Source organism: Neophocaena asiaeorientalis, unplaced genomic scaffold, assembly GCF_003031525.2.
Source record: "Neophocaena asiaeorientalis asiaeorientalis breed wild unplaced genomic scaffold, Neophocaena_asiaeorientalis_V1.1 scaffold461, whole genome shotgun sequence".
Taxonomy (NCBI): Eukaryota; Metazoa; Chordata; class Mammalia; order Artiodactyla; family Phocoenidae; genus Neophocaena; species Neophocaena asiaeorientalis.
In genome coordinates, this window is record NW_020173230.1 from 179,126 (window position 1) to 192,609 (window position 13,484).

A 13,484-nucleotide genomic window follows, 5' to 3' on the forward strand; every position below is an offset into this window, starting at 1 on the left:
CCTTCAAAATCCAGCCCTCAGACGTTCTTCTAAGCCAGCTTCAAGAAGTTCTCAGAACTATGGACTCTTACCCAGAAAACTAAGCCTCACCTATGACGTGTCAGCCTCGCCTCCCCAAGATGTGTTTGCGTCTCCAGCCCACACAATCATCTGCTTTTGGAGGACAGAGTCACCTCCCCTACCCCGAGCCTGTCCTAAGGCCAGGAGCCCAGAGCCCCCAAATCAGCCATATCACGCTTCCTCAAGGAGGGCAATTCAAAGGGCAAATAACCCCCAAAGTCAGTAGGAATTTGTGAGCTCATACCACTGGGAAGTCCCATTGTCCCATGGAAGTTGGTGAATCGGGCACAACTGGATCCAAGAGTTCAGACAATGTCCTAAGAACTCATCCTCCACACGGAGGCAGAGAAGAAGAAGTAGAGACTCGAACTAGCACAGGCCTTGAATCTCTGAGCGGCACGCAGCCCAGTGTGCTGTCTCTCTCCCTCTCCAGCTGCTCGGACACCACTGCCATGCCAACCACCAACCAGGGCTGGCCTGAGGACTTCGGCTTCCGGCTGGGCGGCTCGGGTCCCTGCTTCGTCCTGGAGGTGGCCGAAGGGAGCAGCGCACACACCGGGGGTCTGCGGCCTGGGGACCAGATCCTGGAGGTGGAGGGGCTGGCCGTGGGCGGCCTGAGCCGCGAGCGCCTCGTGCGCCTGGCCCGGCGCTGCCCGCGCGTGCCGCCCAGCCTGGGCGTATCAGGGGCTTGATTTGTGGGAGTTGCTTTTCTTTATTTATTGAGGTAATACGGATGCACAGCTCAGTAAATCTTACCTAGGCATACACCATTGTAACTACCACCCTGATCAACCTGTAGATTAATAGCATAAAGACAGTAATAGAATGCAGAGCATAGAATGATTCCTTCACCTTCTCCTTCATGAGAAGGTTCTCATGTGATCCTTTCCCTCTCTGCCCCAACCAGAGGTAGCTACTACGCTGACTTCCATCGTTATAGATGACGTTTGCCTGTTTGTGAACGTCATATAAATGGAATTATATAACATGTACTCTTTGGTGCTGGGCTTCTTATGGTCATGTTATATCTGTGACTTTCATCCCTGTTGTGTGTGGTAGTGGATCATTCTTTCCATTGCCCGTATTAGTAACATACTGCCTTAGTCTACTGCGGCTGCTAAAATGAACTGTCAGAGTGTGAGTGGCTTATAAACAACAGGAATTTATTTCTCACAGTTCTGGAGGCTGGGAAGTGCAAGATCACAGTGCCAGCAGATCAGTGTCTGGTGACGACCCACCTCCTGGGTCACAGACAGTGGCCTTCTTGCTGTGTCCTCACAGAGTGGACTAGGGATCTCCCTTGGGTCTCTTTTATAAGAACACTAATCCCTTAATGAGGGCTCTACCCTCATTACCTGAACATCTCCCAAAGGCCCCATCTTTGGGGGTTAAAATTTCAATATATAAATTGGGGAGGGGGACACAAACACTCAGACCATAGTACATAGTGTTATTTTTAAAAGAGCCACACCTGGGCTTCCCTGGTGGCACAGTGGTTAAGAATCCGCCTGCCAATGCAGGAGACACGGGTTCCAACCCTGGTCCGGGAAGATCCCACAGGCCGCGGAGCAACTAAGCCTGTGAGCCACAACTACTGAGCCGCTGTGCCACAACTACTGAAGCCCGTGTGCCTAGAGCCCGTGCTCTGCAACAAGAGAAGCCACCACACGAGAAGCCTGCACACCGCAACGAAGAGTAGCCCCCACTCACCGCAACTAGAGAAAAGCCCATGCGCAGCAACGAAGACTCAACGCAGCCAAACATAAATAAATAAATAAAGGAACCACACCTATTTCAAGCCCCTGCAAAACCGGGATCTGGCCCTGCACAGCAGTCTGGATGGCAGGCTGGCCACAGGAGGCCCAGGTTTGGGTCCCCCAAACCTCCAAAGGCATTGCCTATCAGACTTTGGCACAAACAGGCTCTGAGTGTTCTCAGGTGGAAAGTTAGGACTTCCCTGAGGACTGAGAGTTAGGAGCCTGAAATGGCCAAGGCCTCCAGCCGAAAGAGGAGCCCAAGGCCTGAGTCACCTTCAGGAAGTGAGGGGTAGCCACCAGGAGAGGTGGGGACCCGGGGCTGGGAAGGAAAGGCTGAGGATGGTGTTGGCCTCAGGCCAGAATCCCAAGAAATCCCTGATTTGCGGAAACCTATCCCTTTACTGGACCAATCCAGGCAAGCCCGAGAAACCTGGGATGTGACACATATATGAGGAAGAGGCTGCCCAGTACGATCACGTCTAGCGGGAAGGTCTCAGTGCAGCAACTACCTCAGGCCATCCGCCCTCCTACGCTCCAGGGCCTTCAGATGTGGTCCAAAGGCCCTCATTTGACTGAAACTCCAACTGAACAACAAGTGAGCCAGGAAAGAGTCTGGAGCCTAGACACTCCCCTCACCCTGCCTGGGGTTCAGGCCCCATGTGGATGCCAAGCCCAATGTCCTGGAAACTTCGTATTTGCTTGGTACTTGGGACAGTTGTGTTCAGATACCATTCCTTGTCCTCCATGGAAGTGGATTTGCTCAGTCCTGCCCTTGGCAGGGTTTGGCCATGGGGTTTGGGGGCGAAGGGGCCAGGAAGCCATGCTGGAGTTTGGCCATTGCCCAAATGGCTCCCAGCTCACTGCCCAGGTATCAGATCCCCACCCACCTGGCCTCTTCCAGCACCTAAGCTTGGCCCAGTCCTCCTTCTAAACTGACCCCCCTCAGGAGCCTCACCTCTACCATGTGCCCCAGCATAAACCATTGTCTGGGCAGGACCTCAGCTGAGCCTTTCAGCCCCATTCCCCCAAGCAGGCCAGCCCCTAGCCAGGTCCAGGCAGTCACTCACACATACACACAGGACTCAGCTCTGGCCTTCCTAGGTCACCAGAGTCCAGCTCCTCAAAAGATGTGACTTTTTCCTATCTCCATAATAAGCTCGCCCGAAACAACAAACATCAAAGATATGGATGCCTTTGCACCCACCACAGTTTATTTTTACCCCCACTTTTAGTCCTCTAAGTGTCCAGAGGGCTGACCTCTACATGAGGTCCCAGCATTCCAGACTCCTCCATCTCAACATGAAGCTCAAAGATTCCCATAGAAGAGGAAGAGAGCATAAAAGATTGTGCCTCACAAAATTAAAATTCTAAGCAATACTAACAAGGACTATGATAGGGTGATAAGTGGAGGCGAGCTGTGTTCCATAGTAAAGTGTCATACATTTCTTTTCTTATCTAGGAAGGGGCCAGAGATTAATGTCAGACTTCGGGTCATTTTCTTTTTTTTGGTTGTTTAGTTAAATACATGTGTTAATAATTTAATGGTAACTACTTAAAAAATTAAGAAAATATTCATTAAAAAAGAAAAGAAGATTGGGCCTCAACTCTTAAGGGAGGAATCCACCCACTGCACCTCCCGTCAATGCTCATTGGCTAGAACCAGTCACACTGCTGCTTCCAAAAGATGCTGGGAAGTATAGTCCTCTGTGTGTTCCAGGAAGGAGGGGAGACCTAGAGATATTGGTGAGCGCTAGCACCTGAATCCATTCCAGCTGTTGTAAAAAACTACCACAGATTGGGTGACTCATAAACAGGAATCTATCTCTCACAGCTCTGGAGTCTGGAAGTTTGAGAACAGGGTGCCAGCATGGTTGAGCGAGGGCCCTCTTTGGATTGCAGACTTCTGGTTTTGTCCTCACATGGTGAAAGGGGCAAGGGAGCTCTTTGGGGCTCTTTTATAAGGGCACTAATTCCATTCATGAGACCTCCACCCTCATGACCTAATCACATCCCAAAGGCCCCACCTCCTAATACCATCGCCTGGGGCATTAGGTTTTCACCGTACAAATTTTGGGGGGACACAAACATTCAGACCATGGCAACTAGTAAAGTCTGCTGTAATGCCAGATGACCTGCTGTAGAACCAAAGGTCTGTCCCAGACTCCATGCAATCCCTGGAGAGTCGGAAGGGGGCCCATCAGAGGCCCCAGAAGGGCAGGGTGGACATGCACACTTGGCCAGGAAGCAGGGCCAGGGGTCATGACCGAGGGAGGAATCTGACCAGCTGCCCAGGTCAGCTGTGGTGCATTTTCTGGCAAGAGGGAATGGAGAGTGGTAGATCCTGGTTAGAGCTCCCCAAGCAGCTCCACAAATCCCAAAAAAGGGAAGATCAACAGTGTCTGTGGAGCGCCTCCCCCCACCATCCGCCATTGGTTTTGAACAATCAGCTCCCAGATTCTCGCCAGCACTCTTCCTGCCCCAGATTGTCCTCCTTGAAGAGTCTGATATTTAATAGAAAATCCATTAGTGTCCCGTGATGGCGCATCATGCTTAGATGTAGGTTGAGAGCATCTCGGTAATAGCTGACACCAAAACCGCACTGTGGCAGGGGCCCCAGGAGGGAGGAACTATTTTTTCCTCTTTCTTACATAAAACATCTTTCCCCCTAGCCATGTTCTCCTTTGAATCGAGGCTGCAGCTGACTTTGATTTCAAAGCCACTAACCTTCCTCGGTCTGGCGGGTTCTCGAGGAGGGGTGCCTGGTACTGCAGCCTGCCCCACGCACTGACAGGGAAAGAAAGGTCGGCGGGGGAGCTGCAGGAAATGCACCTCGAGAATGGCTGGCCACTTGCCAGCTCTTTGGTTCAGTTCCGTAAACGCTCACTGAATGCACCAAGCCCTGTGCTCGGGTCTGGATAGGAGTAAGATGTCAGGTCTATGTCTCGGGGCCATCACACCTGGTGAGGGAGACCTGGTGTGCAGGTGCCGGGACTCAGGCCTGCACAGAATGTGGCCTCTGGCTGGATGCCCTGGAAGCCACCTGCTAATACCTGCTCATCCTCTATGGTGTCACCACCTCTGGAAAGCCTTCCTTAATCCCCTTGTGCTACCACGTAGAAAGCAGCTGGATGTACAGTTCTGAAGTTCAGGAGAAAGCTCTGGGCTGAAGATCAAGATCTAGGCGTCACCATCTGGGGTCCTTGTCCAGAGCGGTGTCAGGGAGCACTTGTGGCAAGTCAAGGGGTGGACTGTGGCAGGTAAGGACAGTCATACGGAAAGAGCAAGTATAGACAGTTCTGAGCAGGAAAAAGAAGAGGATGGTGGGGGTGTGGGATCAGGGAGGACTTTATTTACTGGGAGAGATGTGAACATTTGTATGAGCTGAAGGGAAGGAGGCTGTGGAGACACTGAAATCCGTGCATTTTGCCACTGTTGATCGTAGCCCTCTGATGAGCGAGGGCTGGGGAAACGGCTGTGAACAGGACTGGAGGGGAGCCTGCTCTCATAGCTGCTGACATGCCTGTGCGGAAAGAAATGATGAGCACGTGGACAAATCAATAAACAGTTATTTCAGATGATGATCAATTAAGGGAGGAAATAAACAGGGAGATGAGAGAGTGATGGGGGCCCCTTGAACGGAGTGGTCAGGAAAGGCTCCCTAAGGAGGGGACTTTCAAGCTGACAGCTGAGTGACAAGTAGGTGGCAGGAAGAGAGGGTGGGGACTCTGGTGTGTGTGTGTGTGTGTGTGTGTGTGTGTGTGTGTGTGTGTGTGTGTGTGTGTGTATACAGTGTAATGTCTGTGGCCTTGTGGGTTGGCCTTGCCCAGGAGAGTGGAGGGTGGAGGGGAGGGATGCTGGGTCTGTTGAGAAGTTTGGAGGTGGATGGAAGCGGGTACCGAACAGCCCCACTTCTGGCCGAAATTGCACCTGCACGGTCCTGAGAGAGATGCATGGCAAACTCCCAGACTCACCAAGTGGCCCAGCCTCCCACCCCTGCTTCAGGGTTAGCTCAGGACGTCAGTACCCAGAGGCACCCCCAGACCCCGGACTAACAAGGCAGGGATCTCCTGGAGTATGGACAGACAATGGTTAACTGCTGCATTTTTTAAAGTATTAGTGGGAATTCCCTGACAGTCCAGTGGTTAGGACGCTGAGCTTCCACTGCAGGGGGTGCAGGTTCGATCCCTAGTCGGGGAACTAAGATCCCACATGCGGTGAGGCAAAAAAAAAAAGTATTGGTGCCAGGCACAAAAGCCCACATAGTATATGATTCCAGTCATAAGAAATATTCACTGTGAGCATCCATAGAACAGAAAAATAGATTAGTGGCTGCCCAGGGCTGGGGAAGTAGGGAATGGGGAGTGACCGCTTAATGGGTACAGCGTTTCCATTTGGGGTGATGAGAATGTCCTGGAACTAGAAGGTGGTGATGGTTACACCACACTGTGAATGTACTTAATGCCACTGAATTGTACATATGAAAATGGTTACTGTGGTAAATTTTATGTTATGTGCATTTTTACCACAGTAAAAAAAAAAAGGGAAAAAAAGAAGCAATGACAACATGTATGCCTTTTCCTGACTGTATAAGTCATATAAGCTCACTGTTTAAAAAATGGAAACCATTGACATAAAAATAATCAAAATCACTATAAACCTTAGTGCATATTCCCTGTGCAGACATATGTGTAATTATCTATGATAAAAATGTAATACCGTGTGTTCCATTTGATAACCTGTTTTTTTCACTTACCTGTTTATCACAAACATTTTCTATGTATTTTATAACAGCTTTAGTGAGATGTATTCATATACCATACAACTTATTCATTTAAAGTGTACACTTCAATGGTTTTTAGTATATTCACAGAGCTGTGCAACTATCACCACAATTTTAGAACTTTTTAATCACCCCAGAAAGAAGCCCTGCACCCATTAGCCATCACTCCCCATTTCATGGTTTTTAAATAAAGACCTACAGCATCATTCTCTCTGGCCAAATGGTACCACATTGCATCAAACCTTAAACACTGTCAATTGCAAGATGCACTTGTTTTATTTACCACCAAGAAAGAAAAATCCCTGCCAACTGACCCGTGACACATGCTTCCTTATCTTCTTGTCACTTAATTTGTAGTTAGTGGAAGAGGGCTTTTAGACTTATTTGGACATATTTAGTACTCGCGATGTATATGACTCAATGGAAGTAACAATATGAAAGCTATGACCAAATTCACACATGCACAGGAATGACAACCAGCCATAGGACACAACCTGATTTCAGAGATGTTAAAATTTTTTTTTAAAAAGTGCTCACCCTAGAATCAACGATATCCAATATTGCAGAGTATGGAGTGAACTTGGCTGTGAAACAACAGAAGTTGACCCCGCTAACTGAGGCAGAAAAGGAATTTGTGGGAGGAAGAGTTCACAGAATCAGTGCTGGAGACCTAGGCTCAGGACCAAGAAGGGATGGGCCACCTGGAGCACAGCTGTCCTAAACACCCTTCAGGATGAGTCTGCTCAGGGCGCGCTACAGGGCTCTGCCACTGCCCTGAACAAGCTCCGTGTCCCCACATCTCTGCATCATTCCTTCAAGAGCAAAAGCCCTGGGCAAGAGCCTCCGATTGCCCGAGGCTGCAACATAAGGCCCAGGACCTTGCCTCTCACCTGGTTGGGGATTTCCTCCCATCTTGGCTGCATAGCCAAGGAAATATCCCCCAAATGGATGTGCTACAATTATTTAGCCTGTAATGTCAGATATTTATACTGCTTCCAATGTCTCAGTAACATAAACAATGCAGAGGTGAACCTCTTCACTCATGTATCGTCGTGCACTTGTCAGGACACGTCAAGGATACATTCGTCGATGCACGATCGTTGGGTAAAATGACAGGCGCATTTTTAGGCTTTGGACACTCTTGTTGCCCATGTCCGGTAGGCTCCTCCGAGTAGATGAACTCTGTCTGGCCTCAGCTGGTTTGCACAATAAGGTGAAGAAAACAAAAGTCCAGAGGGAGCACTGAGGAAACCAGAATTTGGGGTGACGCGTGCACCCCAGGGCCTTTTTGTGGAGCCAGAACATTCTCTGTGGGATCTCTCGGCGGAAGAGTACGGTGGAAGGGGATATGGTGTTATGATGATAGTAACTAGCAATTACAGAGTGCTTGGCACGTGTTTTAAGCCCTTGCATGGATTCCTTTAACCCTTACGATATTCAGTAGAAGGGCTGTCTCTGGGTTTGAATCCTGACTCCATGGCCTTGAGTAAGTCACCCCACCCCTAGCAGCCTCAGTTTCCTTAGATACAGAACAAAGATACTGGCCCCGCCCACCTCGTTGGGCTACTGTGAGCTCTGAAATGGCATGGTCTGGGTAAGGAGCTCTCACGGGGGCCCAGAGGGGACTGCCATGTCAGCTGTCCTGGGGGAGAAAGGGAGGGAGGTGACCGATTCCCTGGTGTTCTGCCCTGGGACCCTTGTGGCCACTCATCAGACCCTTCCCCGCAGGTGGATGAAATCTTGGGGGACCAGCCGATGACCAAGGAGCGGATGTTCGCTGCTCTAAAGCAGTTCGCGGCTGAGCAGCGGGTGGATGAGCTGGTGTGGGCGCTCACCCTGGTGCTGCCCCTCGAGGCCCGTGGGCCCCTCCTGGAGAACCTCAGGTACCTCAGTTGGGGGACAGGATGGGCAAGCAGGGGTGTCCACTCTCCCACCACCACCCCGGGCTCTGCTGCTGCTGTTGCTGCGTGGCCCGCCCCTGAGCTGGACCCCAACACCCCGTCAGCTCCAGGATATGGGTGGGCCAGTGACCCCGAAGGCTGCTGGGAAGGGCAGCTGTTGGCTTTGCTGGCCGCCAGGGCATCACTTTGAGTGAGAAGGAAAGGGCTGCTAACTGCTGGGCTGGGACGGGCTGCAGAGAAGACCCACCTCCTGAGCTCAAGTCACAGTCTGCCCTGCTCTGTCCCAAAACCCAGATCACAGAAATCTCCAATGCGACACCAAAACAATCCTAGTTCTTCACTGAGAGGGAGTAATGGCGCAGTGTCAAGGCAAGGAAGCCTGGAGCTGTGCTGTGTCCATCCCGGGCACCGCCCCCCTCCCCATCCTATAAACAGTGTGTTCTCTCTGCCCTTTGATGATGACAGCTGCGTGCCAAGAACCTCGCCAGGTCCCTAGACAAACACTCTCTCACTGAATCCCACCAGCACTATTACTGTCCCCATTCCACAGAGGTAGACTGAGGCTCAGAGAGGTTAAGGGACTGGCCCAAAGTCACACAGCAAATGAATAGCAGTCACAAGAACATGAACCAGTTAGCTGTGCACTTTCTGCTCAGCTTTGGACCTTCTAAATTTCTCCTTCAGGAAAAAAAAAAAAATCTCCCAGTAGGTCCACACCTGGGAATCTCCTGAAACCGGCCCCCCACCTCCACCCCCATCCTGCCCTGCACCGCACAGCTTTGATCAGGCCCCCGTGGGCCTGAATGATGTGTTCCCTGCACGGGTCCTGCGGGGCTGGCTCTCCACCCCCTGCCTCCAGGGCCTGTGACGCTCCCCCCCCCCCGCCCCTCCCCCTTCCTGGGCTCAGCCCGCCCCCTCCCCTCGCTGCCATTCACCCCGCAGCCTGCCCCTCCCTCTGGGCCTGGCCAATGTCAGAGACCGGGCTGGCCACCCCCACTCCCCAAGCCCGGGCGCAGCGTCTCCGCTCTGCAGCAGAGTACAGAAGGCCACCAAAAGAGGCCACCATGAGCTGCCTGGGGTGAGTTAGGGGCCTGCCCCTTGCTGGGAAAATCCGGAGAGAAAAAAAGTGATTTCTAGAGCCAAATTTGCAGAGCAGATGATGCGCTGGCGCTGAGGGCTCCCTGGGGAGGTGATGGATGGGCAGCCCCCCACCCCGCCCCTCCGCACCAGTGCTGGGCCAGGGGCCGGGCGGCCAGGCTGTCCCTGGGAAGTTGGCATGCAGGTCTTAAGGCTGTTAGCCGCCAGACTCAGCTGGAGGCCCCCTCGGTCCCTCATCTCCCTCCGGCGCTGCCCAGGCTTCCGTCCCTGCCGCCTCTGCCGGGTCAGCCGGTCTGCCTCCCGGGACAGCCCCTACGCCCGCCTTTCCCGTCCGCGGCTCGTCCCCCGAGCGGCCGGCAGAGGGTCAGGAAGAGTCGGGGTGGAGAGGCACCCCCTTGGGCATGCTCGATTTAGAGCCTGGGAACCGGGAACCCTGGACACCTGGGATGCCCAGTCCCCGCAGCGTCCCCGTCCCCGGGGCGCTGCTGGGGAGGATGAAACAGCAGCCTCTTGTCCGAGCGTCAAGGGCGACAGGAAAATTGGGGAGGCTGCTGGAGGGGGGGGCGGTGCCCAGCTGGGCTCTGCAGGGAGAGGGGTGCCCTGGCAGCCTGGCTTCTGCCACCCATCCCGCTACCTCCCCACCCCCCCTCCACCACCCCTCTGGTGTACTCTGGTGCCCATGTACTGGGTTCCAGGGATGAAGCGATGATCCCCACGCAGCACCTTCCCGAGAGAGCTCAGAGAAGGCATGGAGGAATCACAGACAGTTTTCTGTGATTCTGAGAGCTGAGCATCAGCCGAGGGGCAGCTGAGAATGGACTCAGCACAGGGCAGTCAGGGCAGGCTGCCTGGAGCAGGCAGCAAGTTCCGGTGCTGGAGCCTAGACAGTGACCTGTGGGGTGTGGCATGCACCCTGTGGAGGTGGGAAGATAGTTCATCAGGGCCAGGCATCTAGCCACAGAGGTGGAGCCCGGACAGCCAAGGCGAGGGTGGTACCACACACAACCCAACCCTGGGTACCCAACTGTGCCTAGCTGTGACCCACCCTGCCTCGGTAGAGGGCCATGAAGGCCTCTGGCCTTGGGACCCCCCGACTGAGGAGAGACAAGGCTTGAATGAGAGGTGCAGCAGCAAAGGGTAGGTAAAGATACACGTGTGAGCGTGTGTTGTGCTCACGTGTGTGCACCCTCGACAGAGGCTGGAACCCACCCAAACCACCGTGTGGCCTCTGAGGGGTGGTCCCAGTGGCCCAACTGGAAGACTTGGGGAGAAAGGAGAAGGAGCAGTGAGACCACGAAGTTGGGCCATCCAGTGCAGTAGCCACTAGCCACATGTCACTCTTTAACATTGAATTTAATGGCTATCAAATACGACTTAATACTCAGCGTGGCCTCATCGTCTTAGCATGGCTGTGAGGGTGAGATTTGGGTCAGTGGCGATGTTGTGAGTAAAGGGTCTTATCTTTCTTTACGACAGCTGTTACCCCTGTGGCTCAGAGCCTAATTTGGGTCTATCCCCAAAGGGATTCCAGTCTGATGAAGTGATAAAATGACTTTCTAATTAGGGCAGGCCAGGTAGTTTGGAAAGCGTGACGTGGATAGGAGGGAACAGGAAAGCAAAGTCAGCTTTGTGCTCTGCTAGTACGCCTCCACCACACAGCTGAGGTGGTGGAGGAAGCTGTGCTTTGAATCCCAGCAGACCTAGCGAACCCCCAGTCCACTCACTGGCTGTGTGACCTTGAGCAGTTTCACTAACCTCTACACTTTATCCATAAAAATGGGGTTGGTCATTTCTACGTGTTCCCCGTGGGGTTCTTGGTAGGAAAGCATGTAAGTGGACTCTGCCAATGGCAAAGCAGAGAAGAGATTAGTTGAGAACCTGGGGGATAGGGTGTGAGCACCTCCTTCACCCTCCTCTGCTTTAATGACAAGTGTCAGCGCCACCATCATACAAAGCTCCTTGGAAAATTCTATGACACTGTGTAGGGGGAAGTGCCAGGCATCTCGTATGTGCTCCGTTAAATTGGTTTCCCCTAGGGAAGGTCTCTTTCTCCCTAGAGAGGTTCCTTGACCATGGCACTATCGACGTTTGGGGCCCCGTGTTTCTCTGTTGCTGGGGGCTGTCCCGCATGTTGTAGTTGGCAGCATCCCTGGCCTCTGCTCACTAGATGCCAGTAGCACACCCTCCTCCCACTTGTCATTTTGTGACAACCAAAACTGTCTCCAGACAATGCCAAATGTCCTCTGTGGGGCAAAATCGCCCCCAGTTGAGAAACACTGCCCTGGTGTGACCTGCCTTTGGTAGCACCCTCTTGCTGGGGCAGACACTTCAGCAGGACCAGCCTGGCCCACCCTATACTCCCATGGGTCATCTGGCCAGATGGACCAGCTGCCGGCCCCTTTGGTGCCTTCACTGTGCTGGGGGGGGCGGGAGGGGGAACCTGGCCCCAAGGCAGCGAGTGCACTGCTGGCTGTGTCTGGATTCCAGCAGGAGCATCGGCTCCATGGTCGCGTCTCCAGTGCCCACGGCAACGTGGACGGTCTTCACAGCCTCAGGGCCATCACAGCTGGTACCAAACAACCAGGAATGGCTCGATCATGATGGGACGGCTGTGGCCCTGTGGATGACAGGGAGCTGTGCTCACCGTGAGGACTTTCAGACACTTCTCCCCCTGGCAGGGCTGAGGTCAGGCACGGGGAAGACACCGAATGAGCACCGGCTCAGGCTTCCTGCTGCTGCAGGGGAGACATAAAGCCGTGAGAGGTCACCCCAGAGTGGTGGCCTCCCTGGGGCCAGGCATGCAGGGCTGAAGTGTGTTGGGCAGCATGGCCTGGATAGAGGACAGAGACTGACCGTCAGGTCTGCAGGGGCCTCCCTGTGACGGGCTGCGGGAAACACGCAGGCAGGATCATGGAGGATGTTCCCCGCAAAGACGGAGGCGGAGGCAAAGTCCCCAGGGTTTCCTGCCTCTGCGGTTCCAGCCTGTCTGGGTGGTGGCCGCCTCCTTGTGCCGACCCCCCTGCCCCCAGCGCCCTGCCACTTTGAGGCTGTCCCTGAGAGACCCCTCCCAGGATGCCCTGGGCTGGCTCCCCGGCATCTATCCTTTGGTCCTCAGAACTCAGATTCTCACCCTTTCCAGCCTGAAGCTAGGATCAGCAAGAAATGACAATGCAGTGGGGGCCCTGGGGCCTGCTCCTGCTTTGTGGCAGGCCCAGAGCTGGAGGAGGGGTCCAGGCCCCCTTTCCCCTTATCTCCGTCTCTTCCCCTTAGCTGCTCCTCCCCTCCCCTCTCCCAGTAGGACACGCCCATCCCGGGGAGGCCCTCTGTTCCCCCCACTGCCCTCACCTGGGACTTGCCCCAACCTGGCCACCCCCTCCTCATTTCCACTCACTCACCAGGTCTCATTAACTTGACTTCCTGTGTTTTAGAATCTGGCCACTTGTCCCATCCCAACATCCTTTGCTGTGCCCCTCCCAGCATCACCCCTCCCCTGGTGTACCAAAACCTTCGGGGTCCCTCCACCTCCCCTTAAATCCTTATACCCTCCCGCGGCTCCTCACTGTTCGGGAGTGCAGCTTGAGCGGCTGACAACGGCATTCAAGGCCTCCTTCTCTAGCCCCTTCTCCTCTGGAGCTTCCCCTTGGGTGGGAAGGGAGGGTCTCTCTGGACGACACCTGCTGAGTCCTCGAGTCCCAGCGCAAAGGCCACCTCCTCCAGAAAGCCTTCCCAGGCTCTGCACAAGGCAGTCGGAGCTTCCTCTGAACGGTCGGGTTCGGCCTCGCTGCATTCGGGTGTTGGGGACTCTCCGGAGCGCCGCGGCCCGAGGGGTCGGAGGCGAGGCGCCTGGGGAGGTGCTCGTGGAGGGGGGCCAGAGGAGGCTGAGTGAGG

The 13,484-nt window shown here is 54.0% G+C and overlaps 1 protein-coding gene across 1 annotated transcript in view; it reads left to right on the forward strand.

Moving 5' to 3' along the window:
• Positions 1-509: 509 nt before the first annotated feature.
• GRID2IP (Grid2 interacting protein) overlaps positions 510-13,484 on the forward strand; it is a 33,370-nt gene continuing 20,395 nt past the window's right edge. Inside the window, exons 1-2 of the mRNA XM_024745266.1 lie at positions 510-737; positions 8,326-8,480. Of these exons, the coding sequence (XP_024601034.1) occupies positions 513-737; positions 8,326-8,480 (380 nt within the window). The 5' untranslated portion in view covers positions 510-512. The remainder of the gene's footprint in view (positions 738-8,325; positions 8,481-13,484) is intronic.